The sequence below is a fragment of the Ovis aries genome, chromosome 7 (assembly GCF_016772045.2).
Source record: "Ovis aries strain OAR_USU_Benz2616 breed Rambouillet chromosome 7, ARS-UI_Ramb_v3.0, whole genome shotgun sequence".
Classification (NCBI taxonomy): Eukaryota; Metazoa; Chordata; class Mammalia; order Artiodactyla; family Bovidae; genus Ovis; species Ovis aries.
This window is the reverse complement of record NC_056060.1, coordinates 85,797,944-85,815,547: the sequence shown is the minus strand read 5'-3', so window position 1 is coordinate 85,815,547 and position 17,604 is coordinate 85,797,944. Positions and strand designations below refer to the sequence as shown.

Here is a 17,604-nt window from a genome sequence, read left to right as displayed (position 1 = left end):
ACCCTGGCGGGTTTGTATCCATGAAAACCTTGTGGTACTCGCGTGTGTGTGTGACTCTTTCAGTCGTGTCCGACTCTTTGCGACCCCATGGACTGTAGCCCAACAGCCTCCTCTGTCCATGGGATTCTCTAGGCAAAAATACTGGAGTGAGTTGCCATGCCCTCCTCCAGGGGATCTTTCTGACCCAAGGATCAAACTGAAATCTCTTCTGTCTTTTGGACTGAAGACAGATTCTTTACCACTGCAGCACCTGGGAATTCCCATGGCACTCATGGTCCGAGAACTTTAGACGCTGAGCCATGAGGAGGGTAGAGCTCCTAAGCCCCGAGCCCACGCTTCCTCCTGCCTCACCTCACTTCATCCTCATAGCTACCCCATGAGACTGGACTTAATCACCCTCTTTGCACATGTGAGAGAAAGTGCAAAGAGGCACTTGAACTTGCCAGAGACAATGAACCGAAGACAAGGCAGAGCCAGCCCTGGAGCCCAGGTCTGCCCTAGTCTAAAACCTAAACAACATATGAAATAGCACAGACATCACTTTGCAGACAAAGGTCCGTATAGTCAAAGTTGTGGTTTTTCCAGTAGTCATGTACAGATGTAAGAGTTGGACCATAAAGAAGTCTGAGCACCGAAGGAAAGATGCTTTTGAACTGTGGTGCTGGTGAAGATTCTTGAGAGTCCCTAGGACTGCAAGGAGATGAAATCAGTCAATCCTAAAGGAAATCAACCCTGGATATTCATTGGGAGGACTGAAGCTGAAGCTGTAACTCTGATACTTTGGCCACCTGATAGGAAGACCCTGATGCTGGGAAACATCAAGAGTAGGAGGAGAAGGGGACGACAGAGGATGAGATGGTTGGAGGGTACTACAGACTCAATGAACATGAGTTTGAGCAAGCTCCGGGAGATAGTGAAGGACAGTGAAGCCTGAGATGCTGCAGTCCATGGGATTGCAGAAAGTCAGACACGACTGAGAGACTGAACGACGGCAATCAGGCCACCAGGTAGGTTGCTTCGGCACAGGGGCGTTGCTGTGTCTTGAAGTTCTCTTTTTGTTTTCAAAGTGCAGAATACAGACCATGTTGGGGACAGACTTGTGGGTGGCATTCTGGGTGGATGTGTAAGGAAGGGCTGAGCAGGAAATTCCCTGGTGGTCCAGGAGTTAGAACTCGGTGCTTTCACTACCGAGGCCCAGGTTCAATCCCTGGTTGAGGATCTTAGATCCTGCAAGCTGCGTGACCAAAAGGGCTGAACAGCTGGCACACAGAGTGAATGCCTGTATCCATGAGCACAGCCGTGAACATCTTTATGCTCTGTGTGCACGATACCATGTGGGAATCACGATGGGTACTGAACATTCGGGATTGGACTTTACACCATTAGGGCAGTTCTGGGGTGGAGGTGTCTGAAAATATCAGAGAAGATGTGTTTCGGCATCTTCTGGGGGAGGGGTCAGGGAAGGTGCAGGATGGATGTGCATGACGGTGGGTGGATGAGAGGAGGGCAGAGGCGCTCATGGAAGAGAAACATCAAGCCCTTGGGGACTGTGATGAGCTGGGGAACCTGGACTTGCTGGGCCAGCATACCTCTCAGGGACCTGACCCCAGTGTCCCCAGAATCAGGTACCCAAGCCCTGTTGATTTAGTAATGAGGAAAAGGGGGAACGAAAGATGATTTGAAACTCATATTTGCCATTCGTAGGTCTGCAATGCTCTCAGGTAGGCTGATGTGAGAGCCTGTGTCCCTTCAGCTGCACATTAGAGGTAACAAGTCCTTCAGGGTTTGCGGTGGCCATCAGATCCAGTAATACACAAAGACCCTGCCCTGTTCTCTAAGCATGGTCCCCCAGCATACAAGGTTTCTTCCCCCAGGTTTCTGCTTTCCTTGCACATCCCCTGGTCTCTCCCGTGAGGCAGCCAGACAGGCTACAACCAAGTGCAAGTATGCAGGTGACCCCCTCCTCCTCAAGCCCCCTCCAACGAATTTCGAACTCAGAAACAAAATCCGAGAACTGCTCTTTCCATGTGTTGTCCACACAGAGCCAGGCATGTGGCCGTTTATAAGTATGCTGCTTGGTAAGGGGGCTTCCCAGGTGGTGCGGGGGTAAAGAATGCACCTGCCAATGCCGGAGACGCAGGAGACACAGGCTTGATCCCTGGGTCAGGAAGATCCCCTGGAGAAGGAAATGGCAACCCACTCCAGTAGTCTCACCTGAAAAATCCCATGGACAGAGGAGACTGGTGGGCTACTGTCCATGGGGTTGCAAAAGAGTCGGACACAACTGAGGGACTGAGCTCAGCACACACACAGTAACAGGTAGCGCCTACGTGCCCCATCCTGGCCTTTGGCTCAAGGCATATCATAGGCCAGAAGTCTCTGCTATGAGGAGACTCTTAATTCCATCCAAGGGACCTAGAGGGAAGCCATCCTCTGTGGAAAAGGAAGAGAATATTTCTGAATTTGTTTCCAGCTCCCACAGAGTGAAGGCAGGAGGTGGCGAGTGATTCCCTCTTCCTCTGCCTTTGCTGAGCAAAACCAGCTGTGCAAGAGCTGGAAGGCAGCTCCGGGTTTTGGCATCTTCAGAGTCCCTGGGTTTGTGACCTGCAACACCCACGTGCTTTGCAACGGCTCTTCCTGGGGCTCCTCCTGGGTAGTGATAAAATCCACCAGCAAATTCCAGAGTGACCCACAAGGAGGCGCAGAGACTGAGGCCCCCACAGGACCCTGCCTCATATGGCCTCTCTGTAGTTGATGCTGCTGGTGTCCTGCTCAGATCCATTGGCCCCCACACCCCTGGTGTGCCCGGCCATCTCTAGCTGCTAAGGACTACAGCCTTCTCCTGGGAATTGCCCTTGACCAGTGGGAGCCTTCTTGGTCCAGGGGGTCTGGGATGTTACTCCCTCACCTTGGGACAGTTCCCAACCAACGACTGACTCATATGGTGGTGCAGCTGGCCAGTGCGCTTGCCTCAACAGTGGAACCACAAACAAGGCAGATGCCAAAATATCCAGAAGAGACAGCTGCACACCCATCAGATGAAGAGGCAACAGTTTAAGCAAAAGACTCACCCAATCTGGGGAAAATCCTGGCCTTGGATCTGCAAAGGCCCCAGAAGTAGGAGACAGCACTGTTGGTGTTCTCTGTGTCACTCTTATCGGGGAAGCAGAGCCTGGGTCAAGGCCATGATTCAGGAGACCGGCAGATTCTGCAGTTCACCCTAACACCTTGTCTGACGCAGCTGGGGACCCAGTGGCCTCCACCAAGAACAACCATAGTCCCATCAAACAAGCAGCTCCCTTCCCAACACATACAGAACTTTCATATTCTTCCTGGAATGCAGATGGAGGGTTGGAGACCCCAGGAACCTCAGACAAGGCGGGAAACAGAGTCCCCAAGGCAAGCAAGTATTTCAGAGAAATTCTGTACTGGCTTGTCTAAGCAACGTCAGTGGAGGCTCTCAGGATGACACCATGGCCTGGGGACAAGGGGGAAGTGCTGAACAGCAGGAATCATAGCAGCGACTAAGACATCTGTTAGCATTTCATTGCAGAGCCCAGATGACCAGCCATCACCCTCCACCCACTGTATTCAGAAGGCAGATTGCAGGCTGTGAGGGCCCTTTAAAGATGAGCAAAGCCAGAGGAAAGTCAGAAACCCAATGAACCTGTATCCACGGAAGCTCATGGACAGGGGAAGGATAAACACTTTATCCCAACCAGTGAGCACACGCTGGACTCCACCCAAGGTGGGGAGATATTATAACTCTGCTCTGGAATGTGATTAGCATCCCAAGAGCCACATGAGTGGATCAAGAGGAGCTAAAGGTCACAGGAGACTAGGCAGGAAGTCCAGCCATCCAAGGCTGTGGCATTGGCATTGATGATAGACTTCTCCTCCCTCATCTCACTCCCTCAATTTAAAAAAAAAAAAAAAAGAAAGTGTGGATTACAGATTGAGCAGCCCAGACAAGAGGGAAGGATGAACAGCAACCCACAGGAAGTCAGGAGAGGGGTGCAGCTCAAGTGTCAAATTTACAAAGTAGATGTAGCTCTAGGAAGACAAAGTCGAGACAGATGACGTGTGGCTAGAGCAAGGTGGGGAAAAAGACAGAACGGGAAACATCAAGTGAAAACACTCTTGATGGGCTAGCTGGAGGGAGGATGTAAAGGCAGTCATGGGAAAGGCGATGGGGGAGCAGGCAAGCAACAGTCAGGATAAAGCAGGAGAAACAGAATGTGCTTTCTGAGAGAGCATACTGCATCATGGGAGCCTTTAAAGTCTGCCCATTTTAGCCACAGGTTAGGTCTACATGTTACCAATATAGTTACCAGTTCCCCCGGAGAGGTTTAAAATACTGATGTAGGGGAAAGACTTTAGCAGTGTCAAAGGAGAGCTAAGGGGGTAATCAACAGAGGTCTCCCTTGACGGAAGCATCTGCACTGTAATATTTACAGGGATGCAGGGACTTGGGGAAGAAGAGCTAGAATTGTAGGCTCTTTTGTCAGGTCTGTTAAGGAACACAGCTGACACATTTCAAGAAAATAAATAAAAACAGGAAAACTTCAACCATGTTGGACCAAGGTCAATGTTGGTGTAAATGACACCAGAGGGCACCGGTGTGGTTTTCATTGGCTGGCTGCTCGCACTTAGTCCGGCACTGTGTTGTGATACTACGTAGGGTGATATCAGACCCCACAACTTACTCCCTTGAGTTGGGTCACCTTGAGGAAGGTCCTCAGTGCCTCTGTCTCCTCTTCTGTAAAATGGGAATAATGATAAAACTTACTTTCAGTCGTTACAGAGTAAGATAAGCTATGTAAAGTTTCCGGCATATAACAGGCCCTTGATAAAGACCTTTCCTTCTCCCATACTCTGAAGAGTGGTTGCAGAGATAGAATACATGGAAAAGTCAAAAAACGAAGCAAGCATTAAACACCAATGCAAGGAAACTGTAAAGGAATGTTTTAAGGAAATGTCATGATTCGGTACTAGGTAATGGTACCGCTAACATTCGGTGAGATTATTGCCAAGAAAAGAAAAATGGAGCCCTTCACAACATGGAGCAAAAGAATGATGCTGAAGATTTTTTTAAGGCTTTAAATTCGTAATGTGGTTCATGTGCAATGGGAAAACTGCTGGTTAAAGAAAATATGAGGTTTTAGGGGACAGAGAACAAAGCATGTCCCCAGGCTCAGTATGGAAATGACAGCGACCCAAGACCACCTGAGCTGAGAAAGTCCAATTGTCAGAACTGTCCTTCTGGGAGATTTTGGTGGAGGACTCGGAAAGGGGCCTGAGATCAAGGGTCCAGCTTATAAAGGAATCACTTCATAAGTTTCATGAAACAGCAAAGACAGAAGTGAAAGGGGCACAAGGGATCAATGGAAGTAGAGTTGGGGACTTACGGGAGACTATTTTAGAAATAAGTTAGAGAAAAAGAATTGTCACACCGAGATTAATGATAAAAATCAAGGCCATTTAGTAAAAAAATAAGAAAAAATATCTGTATAAGGAAGCACATAGGGACCCAGAAAATGGATAAGGGATATTTTGTGCTCTGAGGTCTCTTTATTTAGCAAGTCTTCAAGTTTAACATTTTTAAATTAATAGACTATGATGGAGAGAGGGGAAAGAAAAGAACAGAAGCAGACAGCGGAATGGTCATACAAAGAAGTAGGTACAGCAGTTGGGAAATCATGTCATTCCTAAAAGGTGTTTCCAGTGGGTTGGTTTTCAGCAGCTCAATGTATACGTTGCTAAAAGATTTTCCAGTTCACACCACGGAGGCACGACCACCACCCCTGACCAATGAGGGGGAACACAGAGGGGGGAATTCAGGCCTTGGGGAACCATCGGCCAGGCCTGGGGCATTTCTGGAAGCAGCCAAGTCAACACTCGGGTTGGGGGCGTTGGCATTCACTGGTGCCAGTTCCTTCATTAGAACCCTGAAAGGCAAGTTGGGTGCTTGTCTTGTCCAGGTCGTGCTGGGTTATAGCCCCAGCAGTCCCTGCCCACGGAGCCTTCATGCTGAACGGGAAACCACCACACAGACAGCTGTGCTTCAGGCTGACCGCTGCCCGGGTGGGGCACAGGGGAGGTTTGGAGCCGCACACCCAGGGGGGCACTTGGAGGTGATCCAGCCCACCCATTCCTTTTACACATAAAGAAACAGAGGCAGAGAGAACCCAAGCGGCTTGAACAAAGTCATCAGGCAGTGGCAGAGCTGGGAGTAGGAGGCTTCTGAGGAAAAAAAATGTAAGAGCTTGCTCCATATACTGCCATACAAATCGGTTTCATTTCCATAAACGGTTTGGTAGTCTCCACAACAGTGTCCAGCCGCATCATCGGTGGAGTGTCACATTTCAAGGTACTATATCAATCTGATATTTTTAGCAGATGGATTCCACAAGTCTTGTTATAATGCATCCACCTGGCTTCCCTCTGCCCAGACTCCCCACTTTCAGTGGTTGGGCAAATTCATCACCCCCTCCCTCAAGTGCTGAAGTACAGCATCTTTGCATGTTTTCAACTTTATATAAATGCTACAATCCTATCTCTAGAATTCTCCTGAATGCCTTTCTCCTTTATCAACGCTGCTGACTCTTCAAATCCACCAAGACGGCCCATTAGATTAACCCATTAGTTGCTTCTGTCCCCAGGGGCACAGACCCAAGGGAAGATTCTGACAAGAAAGAAGCCACCACCCTGTCTCTGTTGCTCAAGAGCAGACCTTAAACTTGCAGGGACCAATATCTATCTCCCGATCCTTTTCCACGTGGTGCTTGGTTCCCACTGACTTCAGAGGAGCAACAGCAGATGGGCATCTGAAGGCAGAATTAACTCAAGAGTCATTACATGAGGGTGTTCTCAATTGAGTGCCCTGGAGTAAATAGTAATTACATGTTCCTTCAAGATTGCTCTCAGCCTGAGACGGGGAAAAGAGAGAGTCACGGCTGACTGACCACAATACCCTTAATGTGCACACATGCGCACAAGCACGCAGGCCAGTCACAAGTCTGGATTTGGAAATCTCCCCTAAGATTACGTGATGTCGCTTCTACAAGTCCCTTGAAATGTACCAATTGGGCCCCCTTGGAGACAGCAGAAATTACTCTTATCTGTCATGTATGGATGTGAGAGTTGGACTGTGAAGAAAGCTGAGCACCGAAGAATTGATGCTTTTGAACTGTGGTGTTGGAGAAGACTCTTGAGAGTCCCTTCGACTGCAAGGAGGTCCAACCAGCCCATTCTGAAAGAGATCAACCCTGGGATTTCTTTTGGAGGGAATGATGCTGAAGCTGAAACTCCAGTACTTTGGCCACCTCATGCGAAGAGTTGACTCCTTGGAAAAGACTCTGATGCTGGGAGGGATTGGGGGCAGGAGGAGAAGGGGACAACAGAGGATGAGATGGCTGGATGGCATCCCTGGCTCAATGGATGCAAGTCTGGGTAAACTCCGGGAGTTGGTGATGGACGGGGAGGCCTGGCGTGCTGCGATTCATGGGGTCACAAAGAGTCAGACATGACTGAGCAACTGAACTGAACTGAACTGATTCCCATTTTTCTTTCCTCGCTAAGCACTCCCTAAATTTGCACCATCAAATATGTGGAAAATAAGCTATCCCCGCTCTGTTACATTGTACAAGAAGAGGAATTGTCTCTGTGCAGAACACACACTCCAAAGACACCACTGCACTCCTGGACACACAAGACAACCCATCTCAGAGACTTCCCTGGTGGTCCCGTGGTTAAGACTCCATGCTCCCAATGCAGGGGGCCTGGGTTCGACCCCTGATGAGGGAACTAGATCCCACACCCCATAATGAAGGCCACATGCTGCAATTAAGAGCCTGCGGGCTGCAATGAAGATCCTGTGAGCTACAATTTGACCTTGTGCAGCCAAAAAAAAAAAGAAAGAAAACCCATCTAAACTATTTCCAGTCTCACAGCTGGACTTCAGCAGCCATCTATGCTAGGCCATGGAGAACGGATTTCCATGAGGGAGAACAGGTTTGGCGAGACCACACCAAAGCCCAGGCAGACACTGGGAGGACGCCGACTTGATTATGGGATATGACAATGCAAGGAATTGCGAGGTGGCCAGGGACATATTAAAAACACCTCTAGAGTAGCATCTTCTGCTGCATTTGTAAGCAGCTTGGGCAGGGGTGGGGAGGAATGTGGGGACTTTGGAAGTTTCCACCCTCTTGACCTTTTTGGCACAGGACCCAGAAAATGATGACGACAACAACCAGAATGTCATCACCCTCAACAACAGCTTTCCAAATTTGCTATGGAGCAGGCACTGTTCCAGGGCTTTTATAAGGGTCTCCTTAAACGTTTACAACAGCTCCACAAGGCAGGTGCTCTTCCGTACCCATTGTACAGATGAGGAGACTGAGTGTGGGGTGGAGAAGGTGGGGAGCTTGTCCAGGTTGCGGCAGGTACGAGGTGGACATGGGTCCAGCCACGTGGTTCTAGCACCCGTTTTGTCTAACACCACCCAAACCACTGCATGGAGCTCACCGTGCAGGAGAATAAGTTAGTCTAAGCACGTCCCTTTCTTAAGGAACGCTTGCCCTCGGATTCTTTTTCTTTTTTTCTTTTGCCCTCTGATTCTTATGCTAGCTTTCCACCAATCTTGTGATGCCCTCAGCCCAGGTTTCAGCCCCTTTTGCTGGTGAAGGAATGAAGGGTAGGTAGGGGTTAGGGGTTAGGGACTTGCCGAGGTCACCATGCTTGGAAGCTCTCTTCCAAATCTCAACTGTGCTCCCACCAAAGGATTTGAGTAAACCTTGAGGAGCAGGCACCCTGGCCCTGGGGCTTCTCCAGACGCTGAGGGGTCCGGATGCAACTTTTGGGGCCAAGGATTGTGAGGGAGGGATATCCGGACCGCAGAGGCATGAAAGCATGGTGGCGACAAGTTGAAAGCAAATTTAAAATGCAGAGTTTATATACTTGTTTTTGAAAAACAAGGCCTGACCAGTTTTCTGCTCACTGCCCAGGTGTACTTATAGATAGAGGGAGGTGAGTAGTGAAACAGGCCTAGAAGGATGCTGGACAGTTGGGACTGACTGAGTTGGTAAAGGCACAGAGCCCCCCAAAAGCCATGTCTGGGCCCAGGGTTTTGTATTAAAGGATGGGGCAGGGACTTCCCTGGTGGCCCAGTGGTTAAGAATCTGCCTGCCAGTGCAGGGGACATGGGTTCGATCCCTGGTCCGGGAAGATCCCACATGCCGCGGAGTGACTAAGTCTGCATGCTGCAGCTAGTGAAGCCTGCTCACCCTGGAGCTCATGCTCTGCAACAAGGAGAAGCTCGGGTACCACAGCTAGAGAGCAGCCCCTATTCACCGCAGCAATGGAGACTCAGCACAGTCAAAAATTAATTAATTAATTATTTTAAAGGAACCCGAGCAGGCTGAGCTATAATTACCGGTTATGTCAGGAGTACCACAAACCAGGTTCACCGTGAGCAATGGTTTTAAAATGTAACCTTTTAGAGCTGGAGGGCCTAAGAGATCTTGTCCACTCCTTCATGTTATGATGCAGGGAACTGAGGCCCTGGGCACCTTAATTATCACTGACCTGGGGGTGAACCGGACTGAACCCACCTGGCACCTGCCTCTGCCCAGGGTACTTGGCTGCTACCTCCATCCACTAGAGACACAGACGGAAGCAACCCTCCACAGTGGACTTCCCTCCTGTTGACTTTGGTTTTTAACATCTTTTTTTTTTTTTGGCCACGCCACACAGCATGCCACATCTTAGTTCCCCTACTGGGGATCGAACTCAGGGCCCTAGCAGGGGAAGCTTGGAGTCTGAACTGCTGGACTTCCAGGGAACTCTTGGATTTTTATTAATAAGTTTGTACTTCAGAATAATTCTAATGTCACAGGAAGTTGAAAAGAAAGCCAACAGGAGGTTCTATGCACCATTCAGCCTGGCCTTCCAGCTGACTCGTACCCACACAGAGTTCTAAGACAATTGCAGATACATGTAGGGTGACAGGTCTCTTCCTGAGACTCATTATGGAGCAAACAATCCCTAACATTGCTTTCTCAGATCGTATGCTACTCCCCTCACAGCTGTGAACCCTAACACACACACACACACACACACACACACATACACACACACACACACACACAGCCTAATCAGCAATAATTTCACTCCTGAATATTGCTAGAAAGATCACTAAGCCAAGCTAATCAATTGTCTCAGCCAGCAACCAGTCCCCGAGAGATGCCTAGACTTTTCACTGTTCTCATTTAACCCTTGGTAGCCTGAGTTTTTCCTCCCCAGTCTTCCCAAAGAGCACAAATGCTGTTCTGGGAAGAATCCAGTATCGAAGATGATGTTCCCCAGTTGCCACCTTTCCAAAGCCTTGTCTGTGCTAATGGAAACAGACACTCTGGAACACTTCAGAAGGAGGGTCTCCATCTCATGTGCACTGGCCGGGACCAGCGTGGTTAAAGCAAAGGAGAGGGACGCGGGGCCCCACGCAGAACAGCCAGAGGAAACAGGTACCGCCCAGAAAGGGAGTGGAGAGGGAAACCGTCACAGGAGAGATACCAGTTTAGCAATTAAATTTGACATCAACTTAGACAAAGTGTCTTTACTGAACAGGATGAAATTCCAGCGAAGGTTTGTCCACATGTGCATAAAAGACACATCTCATTCTCTCTCTCTCTCTTGCCCTCTTTCGTTTTTCCTGGATGGAGGAATGTGAAGAGCAACAGAGGAGAGTGGGGGCAAGACCACAGTCAACAGGTCATGAGCTGATGTACTTAAGGCAGCTGAACATTCATAGCTTCAAGTCACTTCCCCCTCCCATGATTAAGGGATGGGGAGGGCCCCCTTGTGAGGAGAGACTCCATGCAAATCACTTCACATGCATTTATTGAGCACATACTGTGTGTCATGCATTGCGCTTGGCACTGGGGCCTCCAAAGCTGATAGCAAGGAGGCAAAAGGGAGGCTGTGACAATTTTAGGAGAGCAGAGAGGAGGCAGGGAGAGGAACATGGGTGGCACTTCATTCCTACTCCGACCCCCTGATCAGTGGGGGAAGAAAAAGAGGAGGGGTCACTGCCTTGAGGCATAGTCTCTGCAAAGACACACAGGGAGGGTCAAGGGCATCGGCACTGGGTGCAGCCCAGGAGAATACACCTCACAGGGTGAGGCCCACGTGGCCTTTGGATTCACTGGTCAAGTGACCCTGATGAGAGAAAGGACCAAGCAGGGGCCTGCTGCCTAGAAAACACAGCCCGCTGGGCTTCACAGCCAAGATTGGTCTGCCCTGCCCGAGCCTGAACTGCCATCTGAGAATGCAGGATGGAGAAGGTGCAGGAGAGACTTGGAGAGCCAAGAACAGAAGCTGCTCGTTGGAATGTGAGTGGGGCCAAGAGAGTTGACCAAACTCTGACCCTACAGAGCAGAAGAGTCAGGCCTTATTCCCTGACTTAGGACTGTGGTCCAGCCTACACCCTCCCACCCTCTGCTCTTCACTGTAGTTTAAAGCCCGAGGTTCCTTCCAGGTTGGGGCAGGGTATGTTCCCAATGTGCCTTGAACTCTGGTTTCCAGTTGGAATAGCCCGCTGGAGGGTGAAGCTGGAAGTCTTGCTGACACAGGACTCTTCTCACCGAAACTCAGGGAAAACAGCCTGTTATGGACTGAATGCGTCCCTACCCAGATTCATGTGTCGGAGCCCTTGTTCCCAGTGTGATGGTATTTGGAGTTGGGACCTTCAGGAGGTAACTAAGGTTAGATGAGGTCATGAGGGTAGAGCCCCATTGATGGGATTAGTGTCCTTTTGAGAAGAGGAAGAAAGCAGAGCTCTCACTCTCACCTCCATGTGAGGACACGGCAAGAAGACAGTCCCCCGGGAGAAGGGTCCTCCCGGGAGCCTGACCATGCCGGCATCCTGATCTTGGACCAGCCTCCAGAACTGCAAGAAAATTCATTTCTATTGCTTGAGCCACCATCTGTGGTGTTTTGTCGTGGCAGTCCAAGCTAAGATGTGCCTTAGTGGGAGGCATAGGGACCTGTTTTTAGTGGCGTGACAAGGTGTGGGCAGAACTGACTGCTCTGAGCTGAGAAGATAAAATGGCCAAGACTTACTGGGTAAAAGGCTAACATTCCACATGCATTTCATCTTCCCAACAAGTCTATGGGGTAGGTTCTATGTGTGCGTGCATGCTAAGTCGCTTCAGTCGTGTCTGACTCTTTACAAGCCTATGGTCCATAGCCTGCCAGGCTCCTCTGTCCATGGGATTCTCCAGGCAAGAATACTGGAGTCGGTAGTCACTCCCTCCTCCAGGGGATCTTCCCAACCCAGGGATCGAACCTGAGTCTCTTAGTATCCTGCACTGGCAGGCAGGTTCTTTACCATTAGCACTACCCAGGAAGCCCAGGTTCTATAATTACCCCCATTTAACCAATGAGAAAATGGAGACCTTAAGAGATTAGGTACCTCAAGTCTCACAGCTGAGAAAAGGTAACGTTGGAACTTGAACTCTGACTGTCTGACTCAGAATGTACACTCTTAACTACAGCTCTGTGCTGTTCATGGAGGCACTTGTCAGGTCAGGAGGACAGGAATGATCGACAGTGAGCTGGGCTTACAAAGAGGAATGCTATGTGGCCCCTACAGTTAGGGGGTTCCTGATGCAGTGAGGGAGACCAACAGGAGCAGTCCTCCCGTGGGGGTGAATGAAATGATGGCGGGACATCAACTGGGGCCCCAAGAAGAGGAAGACGCCAACCAGGTAAGGAAGACTTCACAGAAGAGCTGGTGTGGACGCGTTACAAAGGCCACCTTGACCCGAGGGCTCACGATCACAAAGCATGAAACATGAAGAGAAAGGACAGTGCCCAGGTCAGAGGGAAACAAAAGGCCAGAGGGCCCTGTGGACAGAAAGGCAGCTTTTGGAGCCTCTGCTGACCTCATGGAGCAGGGAGAAAGAGCCAAGCGAAAGGACTAGAAACTGCTCACTTGATTGGTGGAGAAAAAAGGCCAAGTGTACAGAGCACCTCCAGTATCAGGGATTCCTGCCCTTATCCCCAAAGCTGGAGAAGGGGACTACAGTCCAGGGGAGCCATATGGCTCCAACATTCCCCTCTCCTCTACTGTACACTTGCCCAGAACTTAGACTCCTGACCTCAGTTTGGCCTTGACTTTGCTTGACCTTGCTTGACCTTGGCCAAATTGCTCCATGCCTTCTCTGGCTGGAGATGGGAGTTTTCCACCTGCTTTCTCCTAGGCACAGTGAACCAGATGGGTTTTGAGGTCCTGGTGTGCAGTGCCTGGAGCTGAGACTCAGACTGATCACAGGGCAAAGGGGGTGCGAATTTGCTCTTGGGGGGGAAGCCCGCCCTCTGCATTTCAGAGACAGGGCCAAAGTGGGGGAGACCCTCTCCACCAGCTCCACCAGGCAGCTGGGGGGACTCTCCTGCTGCCTGTAAATTGAGCCATTCTCCTGTCTCTACGTGCCCACCTCCGGACTGGAAGAGAATTGATTTGGGGACTGAAGGCACACAGCCCCTCCAGGGCCTCAGTGAACCCAGGATCCGTGTCTGCTACCGGGGGCTCTTTTTCTGAACTCAGCAGAGCTTCTGCCACGGTTTCCATCTTCGCTTTGTGAAATGATCCCCTCTCTCTCTCTCCTCCACCTTCCACTTTGCCCAAGTTGTACAGCAGCCTGGAAATGCTGATGGCTTAACTGGTTTAATTTTTTTCCCCAGCAGCCCTGAGGGGTTTTAACTCTTTCCTCCTGCAGAAACCCTGCTTTTGGAGTTGAATGTTTAAATTCTCACTGGGAGACTCATAAATATTCGGAGTCACTCTCTCCCTCTCTGTTTGATTAGGAAATGAGCCTTTAACTCAATGTAATCCCCAAGCCATTAACAAAAAAGCCCTCAACAGCTCCACTATTAGAATTTCACTCTTAACCCGCTGAGGATTGAATTAGATTAACATAACTACCACAATCTGAGTTTATTTTCTGTGCCAGATAGAAATGTGTTTTTCAGGGAAGGCGAGAAGGGGGAGGGAAGGGAGGGGGGAGACAGAGAGCGCGAGAGAGCACAGGAGGATAATGAAATGTAAAAATAGAGATAAGAAAAAGATGGACAGATACACTGTAGAGGTGAAGTGATGGGGAGAAACAGCTGTGCTTAGTCTTTGGTGGAAAAATCCTGCCAGCTGCCATTTTTTATTTGTGGGATATTTGGAGGGGAAATCATTTGAACGAGGGGAGCGCTTTCCAGGTATTTGCAGTTCCTTCTTCCTCGAGATTGATGGTCCTGCACCTGAGCCTGCTGTAGTCCAAAGCACCTGCTCATTGGCCCCACTGTCCCCAATTTGGGAAGAGGTCGGGGCTGGGTTTCTACAAGCTGGAGGGAGGGGGGATGCATAAAACACCAGCATGTATGCAGGCAACTGTGAATTTACATCAAAGAAATAAACAATGATGATGATGGAATGGGGGAGATTTTACAGACTTGAAGTCCCAGACAGCCCCATGACCAATTACATGGAAGAAATCAGTTTGGCAAAAAAAAAAAAACAAATGAGTTTGACAGGAGCTTGGTCCACATAAAATTAATAATTATTGAAGCAGAAACTAAGTAATCAGAGGCTGCCTCGTGCAAAAGCATTGCAGTTTCCCCGACTGCATCTCTATACATAAGTCCAAAGGGGCAAAACCACATCCTGGACTTGGGCGGGGGGGGGGGGGGGGGGGGGGGGGGAAGCCAGGCCTTCCCTCCCACTGCCAAACAAGCCCCCGTCTCACCTAAAAGCGTCCACAGGTGGCCAAAGGAAGGAGCAATTCTTTTCTATATATGACAACAAATGTTCTTCCGTCTTAACCACTAACGCTAATGAGAACACAGGACTTGTTCAGAAACAGCGGGACTCACCCCCATTGCATTAAATCAGGGGCCGGCAGGCTCCAGGATGCATGCTGAGGAGGGGAGGGAACGGCTTGCTCTTTACGAAAAGGTTTGGAGAATCTCACACTTCCTAAAAAGCCACTGAGATCAGACAGTCCTAACAGTTCAATTTTGCCAACAGCTGGCTGCTGAGGTTTCTGAATGCAATGTCTCAATCACTTGGTTCACTTGAGCTTTAATTAACAATCACCCACCAAATCCCACTTCAGTATTATTATGGGAAACCTTGGCAGGATATGTTTATCAAAACAGAGTCTGTGGACTAGAAAAAGTAATAATGCTACATATAGAATATGCCCAATTCCTTTTTTTTTTTCCTCTTGATTTCTGGGACTTTACTTTCCCTACTAGTTTTGAAATAATGACATTTCTCCTGATTTTACACAAAACTCTTTCTTCTAATTTCTCTAGCAGTGAATACAGTGAACATATAAAGTTTACTTTCAAATCCTAATGGGGATCAGGAAGGAATAAGAGATTAGAAAGTAAACTTCACCTGTTCTGTCCTCCAAAATAATAAATGAATGGATTAAAGGCATTAATAATCTTAAATAAACACTGATTAAAAATACAGAACCAAGAGGAGGAAACTGAAAGTTTCATAAAGGTCAAAATAAAAATGAGATCAAGCCACCTCTCTAAATATATGTGGGCATCCATATTATTTAACTTTCTTCAAGTCAGTTTTGCTGCTAAAATGATTTTGTTTTTAATCAAAACAATCCAGACATATCTGTTTTGTTTACTGCCTTTAAATTGTTGGAAAGATGATGAGTTGGGACCTTGTTTTCCCAAAGAAATAAAAAATAATGCTTAGCAATGTAGCTTATGGGAAGCATTGTATTAGTAAATAGAAACTCAGGTATTATTTGTCTTGTAAAAAAGGATGCATTTTAAAGTTGTACATCATATACATTAAGCATCATCACTTTTCCCAAATTTAGGGCTTCTATTTCCTCATACATAATATATAACAAATCTCCCCAACTGCAGTGTTTTTAGCGAATGCTATGCAGTTTCCAGAAACTAAAGCCCCAAATGTTCCACAGGAAGCTGGTGGCGTGCTAAGCGGTGTGGACTAGCAGACAATACCTGGAGACTGCTGTCTCTAGGAGTTGCTGGCGTGCTGGCAGAGTCTGTGCTCTGCTTGTCTGAAACAAGTATGGCTTTGACAAGGACCCTCATCTTAACTTTCTTCCTTCTCGAAGGATGCGGAGCGACAGCTCCACGGCACTCCACACCTGGCTTCTGTCCTTTCGAATGCTCTTCCACTCCCAGCCCCCTACCCCAGTTCCCCTTTCAGGATGAAGAAAACACACCAAATGAGTGAGCCAACAAAAGCCCGCAAGGCAAGACAAAGTGTTAGCTCTCATCCCAACTCCTCAAAGCAAACTCCGCACAAAAAAAGTCATTTTCCTTTAAGGCGCTATAGAAACGCTGGCTATCGGGACTGTCACGATTCCCTCCCTGAACCAGGAAGCTCCCGGGCTTCTGCTGGGAGCCCTCCATCATCACCTGTCCTGTGTGAACTGGATCTTTGCTCTGTAACCTTCCCAGCTCACCCAGAGCCGGAACTGCCAAGCAAATGAAAGTTTTCACGCTGAGAGTCATAACCACCCCGCGGAGTCGCATGTAAACTTTCCCTTGCCCTTTTGATTTACTTACTTTTTCTCAGTGAAAACAAATAAAAAAACTAAAAGAGGACCTACTGATTTCCAAATGAGTTTGTGTAACTGTCCCTCCCCACCCTTCCGGGTCCCTCTGACCTTCCCAGGACAAGTCTGCGAGAAGCAACATTTTCCTCTGGGTCACCCAGAGATGCTCAAGGGTGCCGAGATCCAGGATGAGAGAGCAGGCAAAGGGAAAGATATTTTCATCCATGAAAAGACAGAGGGAGAGAGAGAGAGAGAAGAAAGCAGCGTGGTGTGGGGCAAAGGACCGAAAGGTCCAGGGCAGAGTCAGGGGCAGAGGGTAGGAAGAGTCCGGTACTTACATGCTTGGGGCTGGGGAAGGGACAGGGTGGCGGGGAAGGGGCTCCCCTCAGCTGTTTCCAGTCGCTGATGGCTCGTCGCTCAGCTCCTCCAGCACCAGCTGACAGTCCCCTGTCTGTGTCTCTTTGTGACTAAGGACACAGTACTCCCAACCTATAAATAGATCCCGACTCCGTGATTGATATAACAGGCAGCTGACAAAAAAAAAAAAAAAAAATCCCACAACCATAACCAGGTCTTAAACAAAACAGCAGAAAAAAAGCTCTAGACTTTCAACCCCACTGAGCTCCATGCAGACTCCATGCAGATGGGCACTGGAAAGCAGGGAAGAAAAATATACAATGAAGGGCAGGAGGAAATGGAGTGGGGGGGTGGGGGACAATAACCAGGGAAAGTGTGAAAGGCAGTTACATCTCCAGTGGAGGACTTGGGGTCACTGGAGAACTGGGGCGGGGGGGTGATGGTCGGCTGAGAGAGCAAGGAGGGAAATGGGAAGGAGGGTCTGACCTCCCCCCCCCCCCCACCCCCATCCCCACCCTGAGCTCCTGGCCCGATCAGGGCTGGAGTCAAAGTCCTGACTTGGGAGCATTCGTCAGCCCAAGTGCTTTCCTCGAAAGTTTCCATGCCTCCTGCCAGATCAGGAGGCAGGGAGGGA

At 49.1% G+C, this 17,604-nt stretch overlaps 1 protein-coding gene across 1 annotated transcript in view; it reads right to left on the bottom strand.

Moving 5' to 3' along the window:
- Positions 1-17,062, bottom strand: part of ESRRB (estrogen related receptor beta) — a 186,796-nt gene extending 169,734 nt beyond the window's left edge. Inside the window, exon 1 of the mRNA XM_042252781.1 lies at positions 16,952-17,062. Within this exon, the coding sequence (XP_042108715.1) occupies positions 16,952-16,953 (2 nt within the window). The 5' untranslated portion in view covers positions 16,954-17,062. The remainder of the gene's footprint in view (positions 1-16,951) is intronic.
- Positions 17,063-17,604: the final 542 nt, after the last annotated feature.